At 36.1% G+C, this 14,949-nt stretch overlaps 1 protein-coding gene across 1 annotated transcript in view; it reads left to right on the forward strand.

Annotated features, from left to right (window-relative positions):
- LOC111044161 (adenylate cyclase type 6) overlaps window positions 1–14,949 on the forward strand; it is a gene marked incomplete in the record, with an annotated part of 477,477 nt that overhangs the window by 414,109 nt on the left and 48,419 nt on the right. The window contains 2 exon segments of the mRNA XM_039424881.1: window positions 815–1,016; window positions 5,940–6,199. Coding sequence (XP_039280815.1) covers window positions 815–1,016; window positions 5,940–6,199 — 462 coding nt within the window.

A 14,949-nucleotide genomic window follows, 5' to 3' on the forward strand; every position in this document is an offset into this window, starting at 1 on the left:
TCGAAAGCGCTCCAGTCTGTGAAATAGTTATTTGTGCAACTAGTGAGCAAAGTGACAGTTTGCTGCACCGAAAGAAACGTTTACGCCCGAGCCGTAGGCGAGGGCGGAATGGTTTGTTGAGTGCAGCAGAGGAACTTTGCGCACGTATTTCACATTAAATTTTTCCTACAGTTACCATTGAATATGAAAAGTGGGTAATTATGGGTAAAATTGCCTGAAATCCATCAAATGTTTTTCTGTGTAATTTTATTATTAATAAAAACCTTAATTTATTGTCAAATTGAATAATGTAGTAGTGTTTGAATGAAGAGGCGGCTGTGTGCTGAATGTGGTGGCATGTGTGCTGTCGCTGTCCTCGTTGTCCTTCGTTATTATTATGACGTGCACCTCTGCTCACTATACCACAGTCACTGTTACCTACTTCATTTTGATTTTGCTGCACTGTTGCTCCATATAACCTACTAAGTATTTTGCGTTGCCATGTTGCAAATCTGGAGTGCAGAAAAAATTTTTCCCGCACTAGAGCGGAAAAGTGATTCTTTGCGTTCTGTAATCAGTGCAGCAATGGCCACTTTTCAAGGTAACTGTAGGAAAAGATAATTGTTTTGTACTTGAATGAAAGCCAGAGCCAGTCATTTGGTTAGTCAGTCAAAATTATTTGAATGAGGGGAAGTTGTTGATATTCTACTAGAGATTGCTAATGATTTAATAACCGAAACTACACTTAGGCATCCTGGATCAATGGTTGTGAATAAGTATGAGTTTTTATAATGACCCATTTTTTATAAACCTCTATTTTCTCTGTTTACCACAGGTGGAAATGCTGTACCAGCGTTACTTTCTGCGTACTAACCAAAGTCACCTGACACACCTGTTAGGTCTCCTGGCAGCGCTTGCTTCGCTTCTGGGGGGTTGGCAGCTGGTGGGGGGGCTGTCACCCCCTTCACAGTCACCTGCCTCCCTTCTCGCGAACGCCCCCCTCCTAGCCGCAATCGCATGTCTCATCACATATTCCGGTGAGTTCCAGCTAAATTGCGAAATTCAATTTTATCAAAAATTAGCCTATTGTGTACGATGGAAATTTTTTCAATCAGCTAAATTGCAAAAATGAATTGATAGAATTATTGTTTATGATGAAACTTTTCGGAAAGCATAGATTTTCCATTGAGAAATGTCGATTGGAACTGATTTGAATTACATTCAGTGAGTGAATTTGATTATGATTTATTAAGAAATTGGTCCATCCATAAACAACAAATATAATTACTATGTTTGTAGCTCTGAGTGTTTCTACGACAATAAATTATTCTATCCAATTCTAGAAGTTATCTCTTCTCTAAATCCACACACAACAAAATAGATTATTATGTATTTTGCAACGAATGCTTTACGGCAGTAAATAATACTCCATCCCATTTTTGAACTTATCTCTCATCTAGAGTTTATATTATCATTGCCGAGTGTACAAAAAGAGTAAGAATGTTAAATGCTCTTCAACAATTCGGTGCGAATTATAACGAGTGTTTCAAAAAGGACGCACATGGAAGTTTGAGAATGTCAATTTATTACATTAAGTTATTAAAGTAATTATAAGTTATGCTGTATGAAATTATTATATTCAAATTACCTTTAAAACTTCACAATAAATGTTCAAATGGCTTCCTCCACTAGTAATGCAGGTTCGAACACGTTTCATAACATTTGCAGCCACTTTTCGTAGTGTTTGCTCAGAAATGATTTTAATCTCACTTTCAATATTAGCCTTCAATTCGTCAAGTGTATGAGGATTGTTATTGAAAACCTTACTTTTTAAATTCCCCAAAGAAAAAAGTCAGCTGCAGTAAGATCTGGGGATCTTGGCGGCCACAATCCTTTTGATATCACATGATGCTCAAAAAATTCTCGTAACATATTCATCGTTTCAGCAGAAGTATGGCATGTTGCATTATCCTGCTGAAACCAACAATCTCGATCGTCTAATTCTAACAAATCTATAAATTTTTCAATAATGTTGCGATATACAACACCATCTACAGATTTGTCAAAAAATAAAGGCCCTACGATACTTTCAATAATAAACAAACTTTTATCCTTTGAAAAAACCATAGTTGAACATACACAGACACTACAGATTACAAATGAATACTAACAAGCACTAGTAAATGTAAAATGGTGCATGCCGGTTAAACAATGAGTACGGTAGTGCCAACTGTTATTTGGGGGAACAAAATATTCCCTAAACAGAAAATATATTCCCTCAAACATCGATGTGCGTCCTTTTTGAAACATCCGTTAAATTGATATTATTAAGATACCAAGAATGACTTGACCAGAAACATGAAACCATATGAATTTACTCCATTGGGAATAACTTATGAAAACTCTACATAGTTCTATACTCCTCTTCTATAATGAGCATTCCGAATCATGGATTTTGTGTGCCAATGCTTCTCCAAAGCAACTAGATAATAGTTTGTTTTTGAGACTCTCCATCTTATCAATACAAGTATTTTTCTCTCCTGTGGAAGAAAGTGAGCTGTTTGAAACCTGCTTAACGAATATGATGCATAAGTGCAAAATATGCAATATTGATCAAGCTACAGTAGCAGAGCTAGTGGGTTATTTATGTTTTTGATGTATCTTCTCTATGTAGCACCAATATGTCTTTCTTGGAAGAGTATACCCCACTATAAGTGTATATTCTTCTCAACAATAAGTTACTGTGATAAGTTCTGGAAACCGATTAGAAAACTTGATGGTGAATAATATATAAATTAGTTAGAGCACACCTAATATCATAGTCTGAACAAAAATGTATCAACTAAACTGATCTGTGCTAGTACTGCGAGTTCATCCATGGAGTATGATCTTGGAAACTAATTCTTTGAAGGGCTCTCATCATTAACCGTTCCATCAATAACCTACACTCCTAGTGCTTATCTGAGAATCATTCTCCAAACCATGCCAGATGGAGAGTTTTTCCATCTTAACCAATTTCATTCTCATAAAATATATAGGAATATATACTCCCAATAAATGATAGATTAATTTATTAATTGAAAATATTTCCATTCTCAGAAAATATATTCTCAGTGAAGCAGATTGGTCTTTTTGTAAGTAGTATCTTGTTCGCTTGTAACTTGTCGTGTTATACTTTTGTTAATATTTTGTATGAATCTCTAGTGAATAAAATTTGATATTAGAAAAGTTAGCATATTATCATTTACTATTTGGTAGTGAATGTGAGAAAAATGTTTCAAAAGTAAAAAACGTTACGCTTCCACTTAAGAAAGTGTGTAGACAAAGCATGTGTGGAAAAGGGAGAGATTTCAAGAGAAAGTAGCAGTCGAGTGGAGATTGTTATCATGATGTTCAGCTGATGCCTAGCCCTCGCCACACCACCGTGGGATTCGGAATTAGGTCCCAATCTGTTTAGGTGAACGCAACAGGTGGTCTGCTTCCGTGTTCCCTTCCAGCCCTACGGTTACAATACCCCTTTTATCCCTTACAGCCCTCCCACAATCTGTTCCTGAAACCCCCCCCCCTGATCCATCAGATCGTGATCCTCTCACCGCAACCCCCAATGGCTGGTGGACTACAGATCAGTGGGAGGGGGAAATTTGGCCCAATTTGAAAGGTTTTCCCGGTGGGAGAGATGATGATAATAGCTCGGCTACCTCAGATGCCCCTTCCTCATCACAACTTACTCCTGTGGGAGAAGAAAAGTGAGTCATTAGTGGGGCATTCTCATTTGTGTTGAAGAGAATGGGATCTGAGGCAATTAGAAGAGTGTTTAGGGAATGTTTAGGGGAATTTGTGAGAAAGTTTGGTATGGCATTGTTGAAACAGGATTTTCGATGCTCAGTTTGTCTTTTTCTTGCTAGTATTGAAGTATAAGGACTTAAAGAGCTACCGTAGCCTACACTGTACAAGAGCTGATCTTGTGTATGAAATTACTAAACTGTAACGTATCAGCTCATTTTCATCCATCATAAAACTTATTTCACGATTCAAAAGGTGGCTAGAATCATCATTTGAGAGTTTACTCAGTTTGACTGATCAGTAAACCTAAAATAGTACAGAAATCTTGTTCAATATCTACTCATTTCCATCTATTATAAACCTTATTTCACAAGAAACAGAAAGTTGAATTGATTATTCGAGAGTTAATTTCAAAAGAGAAAGTTCAAAACAATAGTACATAATTGGTTGATGAGCAAAGGAAGACAGAACATAGAAAACATTATTTCAAACAACAACTAATCACCTAATGACTTACTAAACACCAACTTATTAATAATACGCACAAAAAAACAAACAAAACCTACTCTAGAACATGGTACGCCATAGTGGAGTAGGTCAATTTCCACACAGAGAAAACTAAACAAGTAGAGGACACATTATAAGAATTTTTGTAACTAACTATTGTATGTAATTGTAATTTATCTAATATTTTGTTTAATTTTGTAGTTATAGTTTTAGTTTTTGGGGGAAATAAACATTCATTTATTTTATTTATTTAATTCAGTTATATTGATCAGTTAACCCCTAATGGTAAAATATTGTTTGAAAAAAATTGAAATGATCAATGAGTTGTTTGAAACAACCTTCCCTATAATGTTTATGTTTATTGGTAATCAATTACTCGTATATTCAGTTTATTCTATCCACAAAAATAAACCGAGAATAAATCGAGTTTCTATCACAGATAGAACTCATCGTCTGCCTAGAGATTAATTCATTGTCTGCTTTTTGTTGAGGATGCTGCCCACATAAGCTACAGCCTTGTGAGTGGGTAATGAGACGGATTATCATGAGATATCAATAGACCTGAAGCTTTAACCTTTCGGTAGTCGCGCCCTGCTCAATCACACGAGCAGTCGCGTGTTGTACTTTTTACAACATTCAATTTTCTAAGAGTGTTATGTACTCTGTATACTGTCAAACTGTTTAATGTGTAATTACTTTTTCCATCTTCTTGGATTATTCTACGCCTATGAGCATTTGGATGATTACCATTTTATAGCCCAATAAGGTACATCAAGCAAAGCCATCAATTCTGTGTTATTGGTTCGTTTACAGTCCCCGTATACAGTCTTTCTCTATCTTATGCACAGTGCGACTTATGCACTGTCACGACTAAATGGCACCTAAAGACTGAATCATTGCTCGGTTGATACTGCAACCCAGAGGAGTGATGGGGAGAAAGTTTAGGAATGCATAAGTGACTCATTCACTAACACCACCCCATCCAATAGTTTTGTGCAGCAAAAAAACTGACACTGTTGTACTTTCTACAACAGCGCGACTGCCAGAAGGTTAAGTGGGTTTCGAACTACCGGGAAGCGATTCAAACTCATGAATAGTACTTCGAGGAGTTCGGCTCTTCAAGTGGTCACCATTACAACGGGAGTAGCAGACGCAATAAACTACTTATCTTATCAATAGCCAATCAGCGCGACCACGGAATCGTTTCCCAAAACCGAATTGCTTGTCTGTTGTTTCACAAACACTGCTCGTCTGTGTTTTCGATAGTCCAACTTCCTTACAATATTCTCTCTTCAACAATATTAGATGTAGGCCTATACGATTGTGTATTAAATTGTGTAACAACACTGCTTGTGTCTGGTTTCTTTGGTCTGTTTTCCTTACAATTTTCTCTTCAACAATATTAGATGAGACTTAAATATTTATTTTTTCCAACCAATCTCCACCCCTATCCTGTTTCTAGGTCTGGTAGCCATGCTAATGCAACCGGCAAAACGAGATCTATTTTTTTCGTAGCGAGCTATGGGGTGGTGGTTTCACAATTGCGTAACTACGCTGCTTGTCTATGGTTTCTAAAGTCTGTCATCCTTACAATTTTCTCTCCAACAATAGAAAATAGAACTTGAATTCAATTTTTTTCCAACAAATCTTGACCTCCATTCTGTTTCCAGGTCTGGTAGCTGTACTAATGCGACCAGCGTTGAACGAGATCTACCTCTTGGCAGCAAGCTATGTAGTGGTGGGCACATTCGCCTCCCTGCAATTAGCCCTGGCCGTGGGTCGAATGGGTCCTCCCCTCTGGACAGCTGTCTTCTTCGTCTACATCACCTATGCGCTGTTGCCAGTTCGCCTCAGGGAAGCGCTGCTCGCCGGAGTGCTATTGGCAACACTACAGCTGGCTTGCACGGCGCATCTACATGACTGGAATGAGGTTAGCAATACTGATTTTACAAATTTATCGAACTTTATTGTCTGGTAGTTAGAGTATAAATCAATATGACGAATAAATTGAGCAGTGTAATTTAATACCCTGCAGCTCTGATATGAATTGGAAAGTTCATCAGAAGTACAGAAGTTACCATAAATGACAAAAACTCATCCTCAAAATTCTTTGATGTGGCTGCCCGCTAATTTTCTTTCCACTTTATAAGGAGAGAGGAGCAACTGATGATCAAGAGGTTAACCACATCTTTCAGGTCAAAGAGGCCCGAACATTTTGGGTCAAAGTAATTCGACAAGTAGCTTGCGATGTGTGATGGGTTTTTCAGAGAAAGGAGATGGGAAATGTGATTTCTGTGAGGAACACAGTCAAAGTGAGTTTGGTCCGAATCAAATTTTAAGAGTGTAATAGTTATACATTAGAGAACAAAAGGAGTATTTCTCTAGCCTTAATTCTCATTCTAATCTATTGGACATGAAATCACATACTACTCTACTGAAAGAGAGTTCTAAAACTATCTATAGTCATTGAATATTTATTACAGCCAGAAATTTCAAAAACTCATCCTCAAAATTCTTTGATGTGGAAATTGAGTTTGGTCCAATTTTCATCAAATTTCAAGAGTGCAATATTCTGCAGTCTTTTATCTGTGGAACAACAAGAAGAGTATTTTCTCTAGCATTAATACTTATTTTATCTTTTGGAAAAACATTTGAAAACCAATGACACCCATTGAATATTTGCTAATCAAGCGATTCCTCGTCGCTGCCGCCTTTATAGGATGAACATATAAAGGTGCGTACAGATATACGCGCCTCCAACACGCTCCGCGCACGCTCCGCACTCGCTCCGCAATCGCTCCGATCATGAACGTTACGGGAGATGTTAGCTCTTCTCGCGTTCCACTCTTGCTCCCCGGTCGATCATCAATCGATCTGCTCGAGTGACGTTCGATTGCGGAGCAGAGCGAAAGTCTGTACGCACCTTAGTGAGGTCCACATTATAATGGCAGTGTTTGATTAGCAATGGTATTGCTATCCTTGTCCATCATTCAACAAAGCTGATAGCGCTATCTATTTCTCGCTCTGCTCTGTTGCTAGATCGTCTTTCAGCAATGTGGAATAATTGATTAATAAACAAAATAATCCATCTTAATTATGAGAATGCATTATGAAATTATTGAAAAATATGATTTTTTACTTCATAAAATATAATTGATTATTTTAAACGAGAATGGGCAGTTAATATTACCATAGAGAAACAATAGCATAAGTAGATATCCCATGGTATAGGGCGTTTATGTCGTAACTTTTACTGATATCTCAAGCCAATATCTCATGTAATTCTTTCCCGTGAAGCTGTATGACACTGGTAGTCTCTCATATTGTGCCGTTCAAACACTCTCACCCCAACAAAACGGTAAACAATATTCAACAGTAATTGGCTTAAGATAACAGTAAAAGTTGCAACATAAACGCCCTATACCATGGGATATCTACTTATGCTATTGTTTCTCTATGATATTACATAAAAAAACCTTTATCACCGTCTATAGAAGGCAAGACAGAGGATCGGCAAAGTTGTTTCCTATCTTTCTCCACTGCCATTATAACGTGGACCTCACTATAGTTTAATAATTCTATCCCCTTTCCAATTCAAAGGGATTTCAATACTGTTGGATCCAAAACAAGTTGAAACAATATTTATTTTTGAGTAAACACCGAGCTGTTATCGCAATCAAAACAAAATGGCCAAATAATAACTCAAATTAATAATCATAAAGAGATTGAACACAATTGGGACAAACATGCGGTTTACCAATGAAGGGTTTTTGGGCGAATTTCAACTTTGACAGTTGAAACGCATTCCACTGCTAAAATAAACAGGATGACTGAGTGCAAAATGCAGCTTTTGTTTATCTTTAAACATTTGCAAAAAGCGATATCGATATGGCATATAGTGAGATTCAGTACATAATGTCAGTATAAGTTGCATGAGGAGCATCGGTGTTGTGCATAAGAAATACTGACCGTTTTAGGTGGGTTTCACTATAGCTGATCAGGCCGGGAGCGTTTTTCACACGATCAAGCAGGCCGTGGTGAAATTATTGATACCATTGTCGAGTATTTATTTTTGGGCTTTATGGATCAAATTCCTGAAAAAATTGTGTTTGTGTTTATGGGAGCTTAAGAATAAAGCATCCACTTTCTTCATATTTTTTTAAAATTAGCCCCATCAATCTTTTCTTGTGGGAAAAGATTATACAGTAAAGTCAACTTTCTCCATCGATATATCAACTACCATCAAAGATAACCTACTATAGACTGGTTATATAGTTACTGTACCATAGAACTACTCAATATACTCCAGTCAGTTACTCTATGCTATCTCAAGGACAAATCGTATGACAATAAATGATATTACCTATTGCTTTTCATTCTACAAGATGTTGTGTATCTTTATGACATAGAGAATACTTGAATACATTGTATTCTTAGTATTATTTTCAATATGATTCTTGTTTTTCATTGTTTAGCTCGTGATTGATTTGTTCTTGCTCATTGCTTAGCTCTTGATAATATTTCTCCTCACTCAACACCTACTGGCTGATGTCATGACTACAAACCGCTGCTCGCCTCTCATTGGTCAGCTCGTGATTGGCTGAAATTTCTGTTACTCAAATCACATTAGCTGTTGTCTTGACTATAAACCACTGCTCACTCATTGGTTAGCTCGTGATTGGCTGAAGTTTCTGTTACTCGAATCCTATTGGCTGTTGTCTTGACTATAAACCACTGCTCTCTCATAGATCAGCTCGTGATTGGCTGAATGTTACTTCACATTTATTGGCTGTTGTTGTGACTATAAAACAGCTGGTCACCAATCCTTTTCTAAATCCTATTTTCAACTCTTATAATTTTATCATTATAAAAATGCTTCTCATATTTGTTCTCAAAAACAACTACCGTTTCGATATAATGTCTAGCATTTAAAAAATTAGGCATATTTCAAACGTACTTATTCCTATTTTGAATTAGTTTACAAATGAGATTCCATAGTCGAGCTGTCACATGCACTCATGATGTGTGCTAGTTTGTAACGACAAGACGACCATAAACAATTCTCATTGCAAGTTTACGATGTAATAAAGAGTGAGATTTGTGGTGGCTTGACTACTGATGCGGTCTTTCACCAGAGATCGATTATATCTACTTTAGGACTTAATTATAGATGAGTTGAAGAACAAGGAATAGAAGAGAAAGGATGAGGAAAGAGCAGCAGCAGATAAAGTCAGATGATAAAAAGAAATGGAAAACAATGAGATCATGGAGGAAGAAATAGAGGAGATGAAGATATTCAATCGTGAAGAAGGAGACAAGATAAATGGAGGAGAAGAAGAAATTAATTAGATGCAAAGGAATATGAGTGGCTTTTTCATTAGAAATAAGAGTAGAAGGATGTATTGGTGTAAGACAAATATAAAATGTGACGAATCAGGGAGAGAGATATGAATGAGGGAGAGAGTCTAGAGAATTGATAAGAAGAATACTGGAAAAAGGAGAAGGGAGTTTGAGAGGTGAAAAAGAGGGAAATGAAGGAAAAATGAGGGAGAGAGACTCAGTGGAGATTGTCATATTGTATAAATAAATAAATAAGAGACGATTAATCATTATTAGAGTGGAACGATATGAATAGATAGAAGAAGATAGAAGAAGAAGAAGGAAAAGAAGAAGAAGGAGAAGAAGAAGAAGAAGAAGAAGAAGAAGAAGAAGAAGAAGAAGAAGAAGAAGAAGAAGAAGAAGAAGAGAAGAAGGAGAAGAAGAAGAAGGAGAAGAAAAAGAAGAAGAAGAAGAAGAAGAAGAAGAAGAAGAGGAAGAATGATAACAACAATGATGACAAGAAGAATAGGAAGAGAAAGAAGGGAAATTTGAAAGAAATAGAGAAGGAAGCGAGAGAAATTCAAGAGTATTTAAAGAGGATAAGAATGTGATGAGGGGAAAAGTATTGCAAAATATAGGAGGGAAATGAGAGAGGAAATAGGGCAAAAGAAAAGAAAGGAGCTAGAAAAATAGAAGGAGAAGAAGGAGCGTTGAAACGATATGGAGCAAAATGATGAGGAAGACAAGAAGGAGATCGAATGAAGGTCGAGATGGAGAAAAAGAGAATGAGAGGAAGAAGAAGAAGAAGAAGGAGAAGAGTGAGACGAATGAGTGGAACGAATATCACTTTTTATCTTGAAGCAAAGTAGGTGAGTGTTAAAAATATATAAGGCTGTGATGAGAATCTTATCCAGGGGCTCTGAAGTCTTCAACTTTGATGAATATATTGATGATGATCGCCATTATATTCATGACGACGATGCTGATAATATAAATTCTCCTGAGACATTCAAGTCACCGCCGCGTCAAGGGGAAAAGGAGCTGAAGCACTCAAAAATGAAAAATAAAGAAGAAAGACTAACAAAAGAGAGAGAGACAGGATTAGATTTGATGGTGTTAAGACACGTCCGAGTTCTCTTCTCTCCGATAGTCTCCTCTGAAAGTTTTGAATTTTCTCATAATCTCCAAGGAGCAGAGGAGAAACAGGATGATGGGAAGGGATGAATAATTATTTATAGATTAGAAAGAGAGGGGATTGGATGGTCGAAATAGTAGAGGAGAGAGGATAAGGTGATTTATGGCAAAATATATATATACATTCTTGAGGTTCAAAAGAGATAACTTGGATAATCAGCGCAAGAGAAGAATAATATGTAATAAGGAATAAATATAGAATATTATAAATTGAAGAGAAGAAAGAATACAAGTAAGAATAATTGATTGAAGTGGTTGATGGTGACGTCAGCACAGGTAGGGCTCCTACACCAATAAAACACTACCTGATATAGATCAGCTGGAATAAACAAATTTTTATTGCTGTAGGACCCCTAACTGTGCTGACTACACCAGAATGCACAATGTCTTTGTTAAAGGAGGTAGTGGTTATTCTCCAATTTACAATCTAAACAATAAAAAATCACAGATTCCAAATTCATAAACACTTAGCTTAATAATATAGCTGAAAGGAAGATAAACATAATATAATAATGTACTGTGATTGTATGATGAGATTCATGGTCAGAAAAGATATTGAAAAATGATATAATACAGTATTAAAGTTCCAAATCATCCAATAGCTAGTAGTTCTGTGAACAGTAGACCTCGCGCTCAGTAAGTTACATTGACCTGTTGTTATGTTTTCTCAAAAATTAATAAATAATTTATCAATTTAAAATGTCTAGAAAAAATCCTAAATAAACATAGAGCTTTCTGTCCTATCATTCCGTGACTTGTGTCGTCCCGGAATGTGGGTGTGAGCGCTGTTATCAGGTCTGGCTGCAACTGTCTACAACGTTGAGTGAGAGATACATTTTCAAGATGTTCGATGTTTTTGAACGGGTAGTATTATAGTCAACTGTCTACTAACGTTGATGGAAATATACATTTTCAACATGTTTTTGAACGGGTAGTATTATAGTCCACTAAACAGCTGATCTATGATGAATAATTCCATAGTCTGATTTTTACCCTAATATTGGCCTAAGAAGGAGGCTCCTTTTTCCTTTTATATTATCCTTGAAATGCGAAATTTCCTTGTATATACGTCGACGCGCAATTATAAAAGGAACATACCTGTCAAATTTCATGGAAATCTATTACCGCGTTTCACCGTAAATGCGCAGCATATAAACATTTACATTAAGAGAAATGCCAAACCGTCGACTTGAATCTTAGACCTCACTTCGCTCGGTCAATAAGCCTAGTAATATATCAAAGATTATTTTTTTTAAAAGATTACTCAATTAGAGTAGAACACTCAAAGCGGGAGTTGAAGAAAGTATAAGGCCCGGCTGCACTAAGGCCTATTAAATTTTAATCGCGATTAAATGCCACCTGCACCACTCAGAGAAGCTTTCTTTCCGAAAAACCTTCTCTAATCGGTTTCTGTTAATATTTAATCGTGATTAAAATTAAACAGGCTTTTGTGCAGCCTGGCATAAGAGTTTCAACTTTTTTAATTGATAGCCTGATAGGTCAAAGATTTTATTTGTTTGAAAAGATGAGCCAAATAGAGAAGAACGCACAAAGTGGGAGTTTGAAGAGAGTAGAAGTTGTCAGAAGGAAAACATCTGATATGAAGAAGACGAGATCAAGAAAATAGTTGAACATCATAGAATAATATCGGGGCACCGAGCTTCGCTCGTTATTCTTACCTATTGATAAAGAGAACACAATTCTCTAAAATGATCGTGTTTATATTTTACAGCTGGCTATATGTCAGCTTATGAATTTCGGGGATGCGATATTTTTATTTTCCACAGACTCACTTTTTCATTATCCACAGACGACGAAAGTCTCAGCTGTTCCAGCCAAGGATGAATTATCCTTTTAGTGTCGTTCAGCGAGTTTTCCCAAGGATGAGACCTAGTGCAATCAAATTTTTCTATCATAAACCTACTATGTTCCAAATTTCGTGAAGATCGTTAGAGTCGTTTTCGAGATCCGTTGAACATGAATAACCAAATATGAAAATATTAATAGATATACAGAAATTGCTCGCCTAATATAATTGGATAATAAGTCAAGGATTATTTGTTTGAGAATATGAGCCAAATAGAGAAGAACGCACAAAGTGGGAGTCAAAGTTGTCAGAAGAAAAACATCTGATATGAAGAGGACGAGATCAAGAAAATAGTTGTACAGCAAACTAAGGCAACAGCAGCCAAACAACCACAAAAAACGACTTGAAAGGAAAACAGAATGGAGAGAGAGCAAAATAAATAAGTCGAGAGGCTGAGGGAAATCTTCAATTTATTGGATGGAGAAGCTGGAAGGACAAAAATAAATTTTGTCCTTCTCGCTGATTGAGGAAAGCGCCAAAAGACAGGAGGGAAAATATCGAGGAAAATCAGCAATATAGTCACACTGTTATAACCGTGTAACGCAATCTTATAATATTCACACCAATGCATTTCTTCTGCTTCTTGTTTCTCTTCTTCTCTTTCACTCTACCCCGCTTACTCACTCTTTCTCTCCTTCTTTCTCCATCACTCTGTATCTCACTCTCACTCCCTCCGTTATTTCAGTTCTATTTTCCTCTTTCTCACCAGTTATTGCACGAGAGAAAATAATATCTTCTAAAAAAAGAAGTGTGAAAAAAGTGCTTGATAATGAAGGCCACGATGATGGATATAGCCCGACAAATCGATTCTTCAGAAACGTCTACCCACAGATCAGTTTGAAATGAACCCACGCACAAAATATTCTAAGTTTAGAGTGTCACTGGTTTGAAATAGGAACGTGAATTACCTTCCTTAATGCTTTATTTGTACAAAGTAATTCCCTCGCTTTAATTATACTGAAAGTATTGACACACAATCAAAGTTATCAAGTAAAAAAAACTTGGAAAAAGGAGACATGAGACAATGTTACTTGAAGTCGATAGAATTTATTCTAATGTCCCTTTTATTTTATCACAACATTTGAAGAATTGAAACTAGTTGTGTTGTGATGAAATGGAAGGGAATTTGATAAATTCTATTGAGTTTCAAGAAATGAGTCCCTCATGCCACAAAATACGTAAAGTCTGTTCATTAATATGTTTGTATATTACTCCTTGATTATGCTTTCTTTTCTCTGTTATAATACAAACTACTTTTGTTGACATACTCACATACTTTGACATACAAACATACTTTTGTTGACATACTCACATACTTTGACATACAAACATACTTTTGTTGTCATTATCTATTACATATAGGGGAAAATATTATTTCCGATTTTGTTAGGGGTTCTAGACATTCCTTATGGATGTAAACCCGTGAGATTACTGGATATACTTGACTGCTTTTCATAAACAAAATTTGAAATTAACAAACGTAATTCGAATTTATCCAAATAGAAATAGGAGACTTGCGACAATGTTAGTCGAAGTCCATGAAATTCATTCTAATGACTTCAAAGTAACCTACTTCAATGGATTTTGAGAGAAATTGATTGCAAGAAGTAAAATAACTACTAAAGATAGCGTTCAGTGTAAATTAAAGTGCCCACTCTGCTAGAATATCCTTTGAAATTTACTTCGATTTTCATTGCTTATCTTTACTGTACACAGAGCTTATCAGAACACACAGCTGAATAATTCAGCTTTATTGAATTTTCAATAATTTTAATAATTATCCATTTATTGAATTTTGTATTGTATCTTAATCTTGAAAACCTTTCAAAATTGGCAATATCCAGACTAATAGCTTGATACTAATAAAAGGTGAATTTTATCTACATGAACAATACAGAACTTGTATAATTTATAATACATTTTTCTAAGTAAGCATGTTCAACAGCAGTTCATCAGCATTACTTGCTGATGATGAACCTCATTGAACATTCAATGTTATTGTAGGTACTGAATATTTAATCTATAATAGAATATTCGTTTTGGTGACATTGAATATCATGTTACTGAACTCCTATTGGCTATCGTCCTGACCACGAAATCGCTGCTCTCTCATTGGTTAGCAAGTGATTGGCTGAATTTTCTCCTGCTCAACTCCTATTGGCTGTCGTGATGCCTGCAAAATGGATACTCTTCCATTAGCTAGCTCCTTCATGAAGGTTGTATTCTTCCAACTACTATTAACATGGCACTATTATTGTATGCAAAAATTTATCTGAGAATGAAAAATGGAAAGCCTATCT

This window comes from Nilaparvata lugens, chromosome 3 (genome assembly GCF_014356525.2).
Source record: "Nilaparvata lugens isolate BPH chromosome 3, ASM1435652v1, whole genome shotgun sequence".
In the NCBI taxonomy this organism is placed as follows: Eukaryota; Metazoa; Arthropoda; class Insecta; order Hemiptera; family Delphacidae; genus Nilaparvata; species Nilaparvata lugens.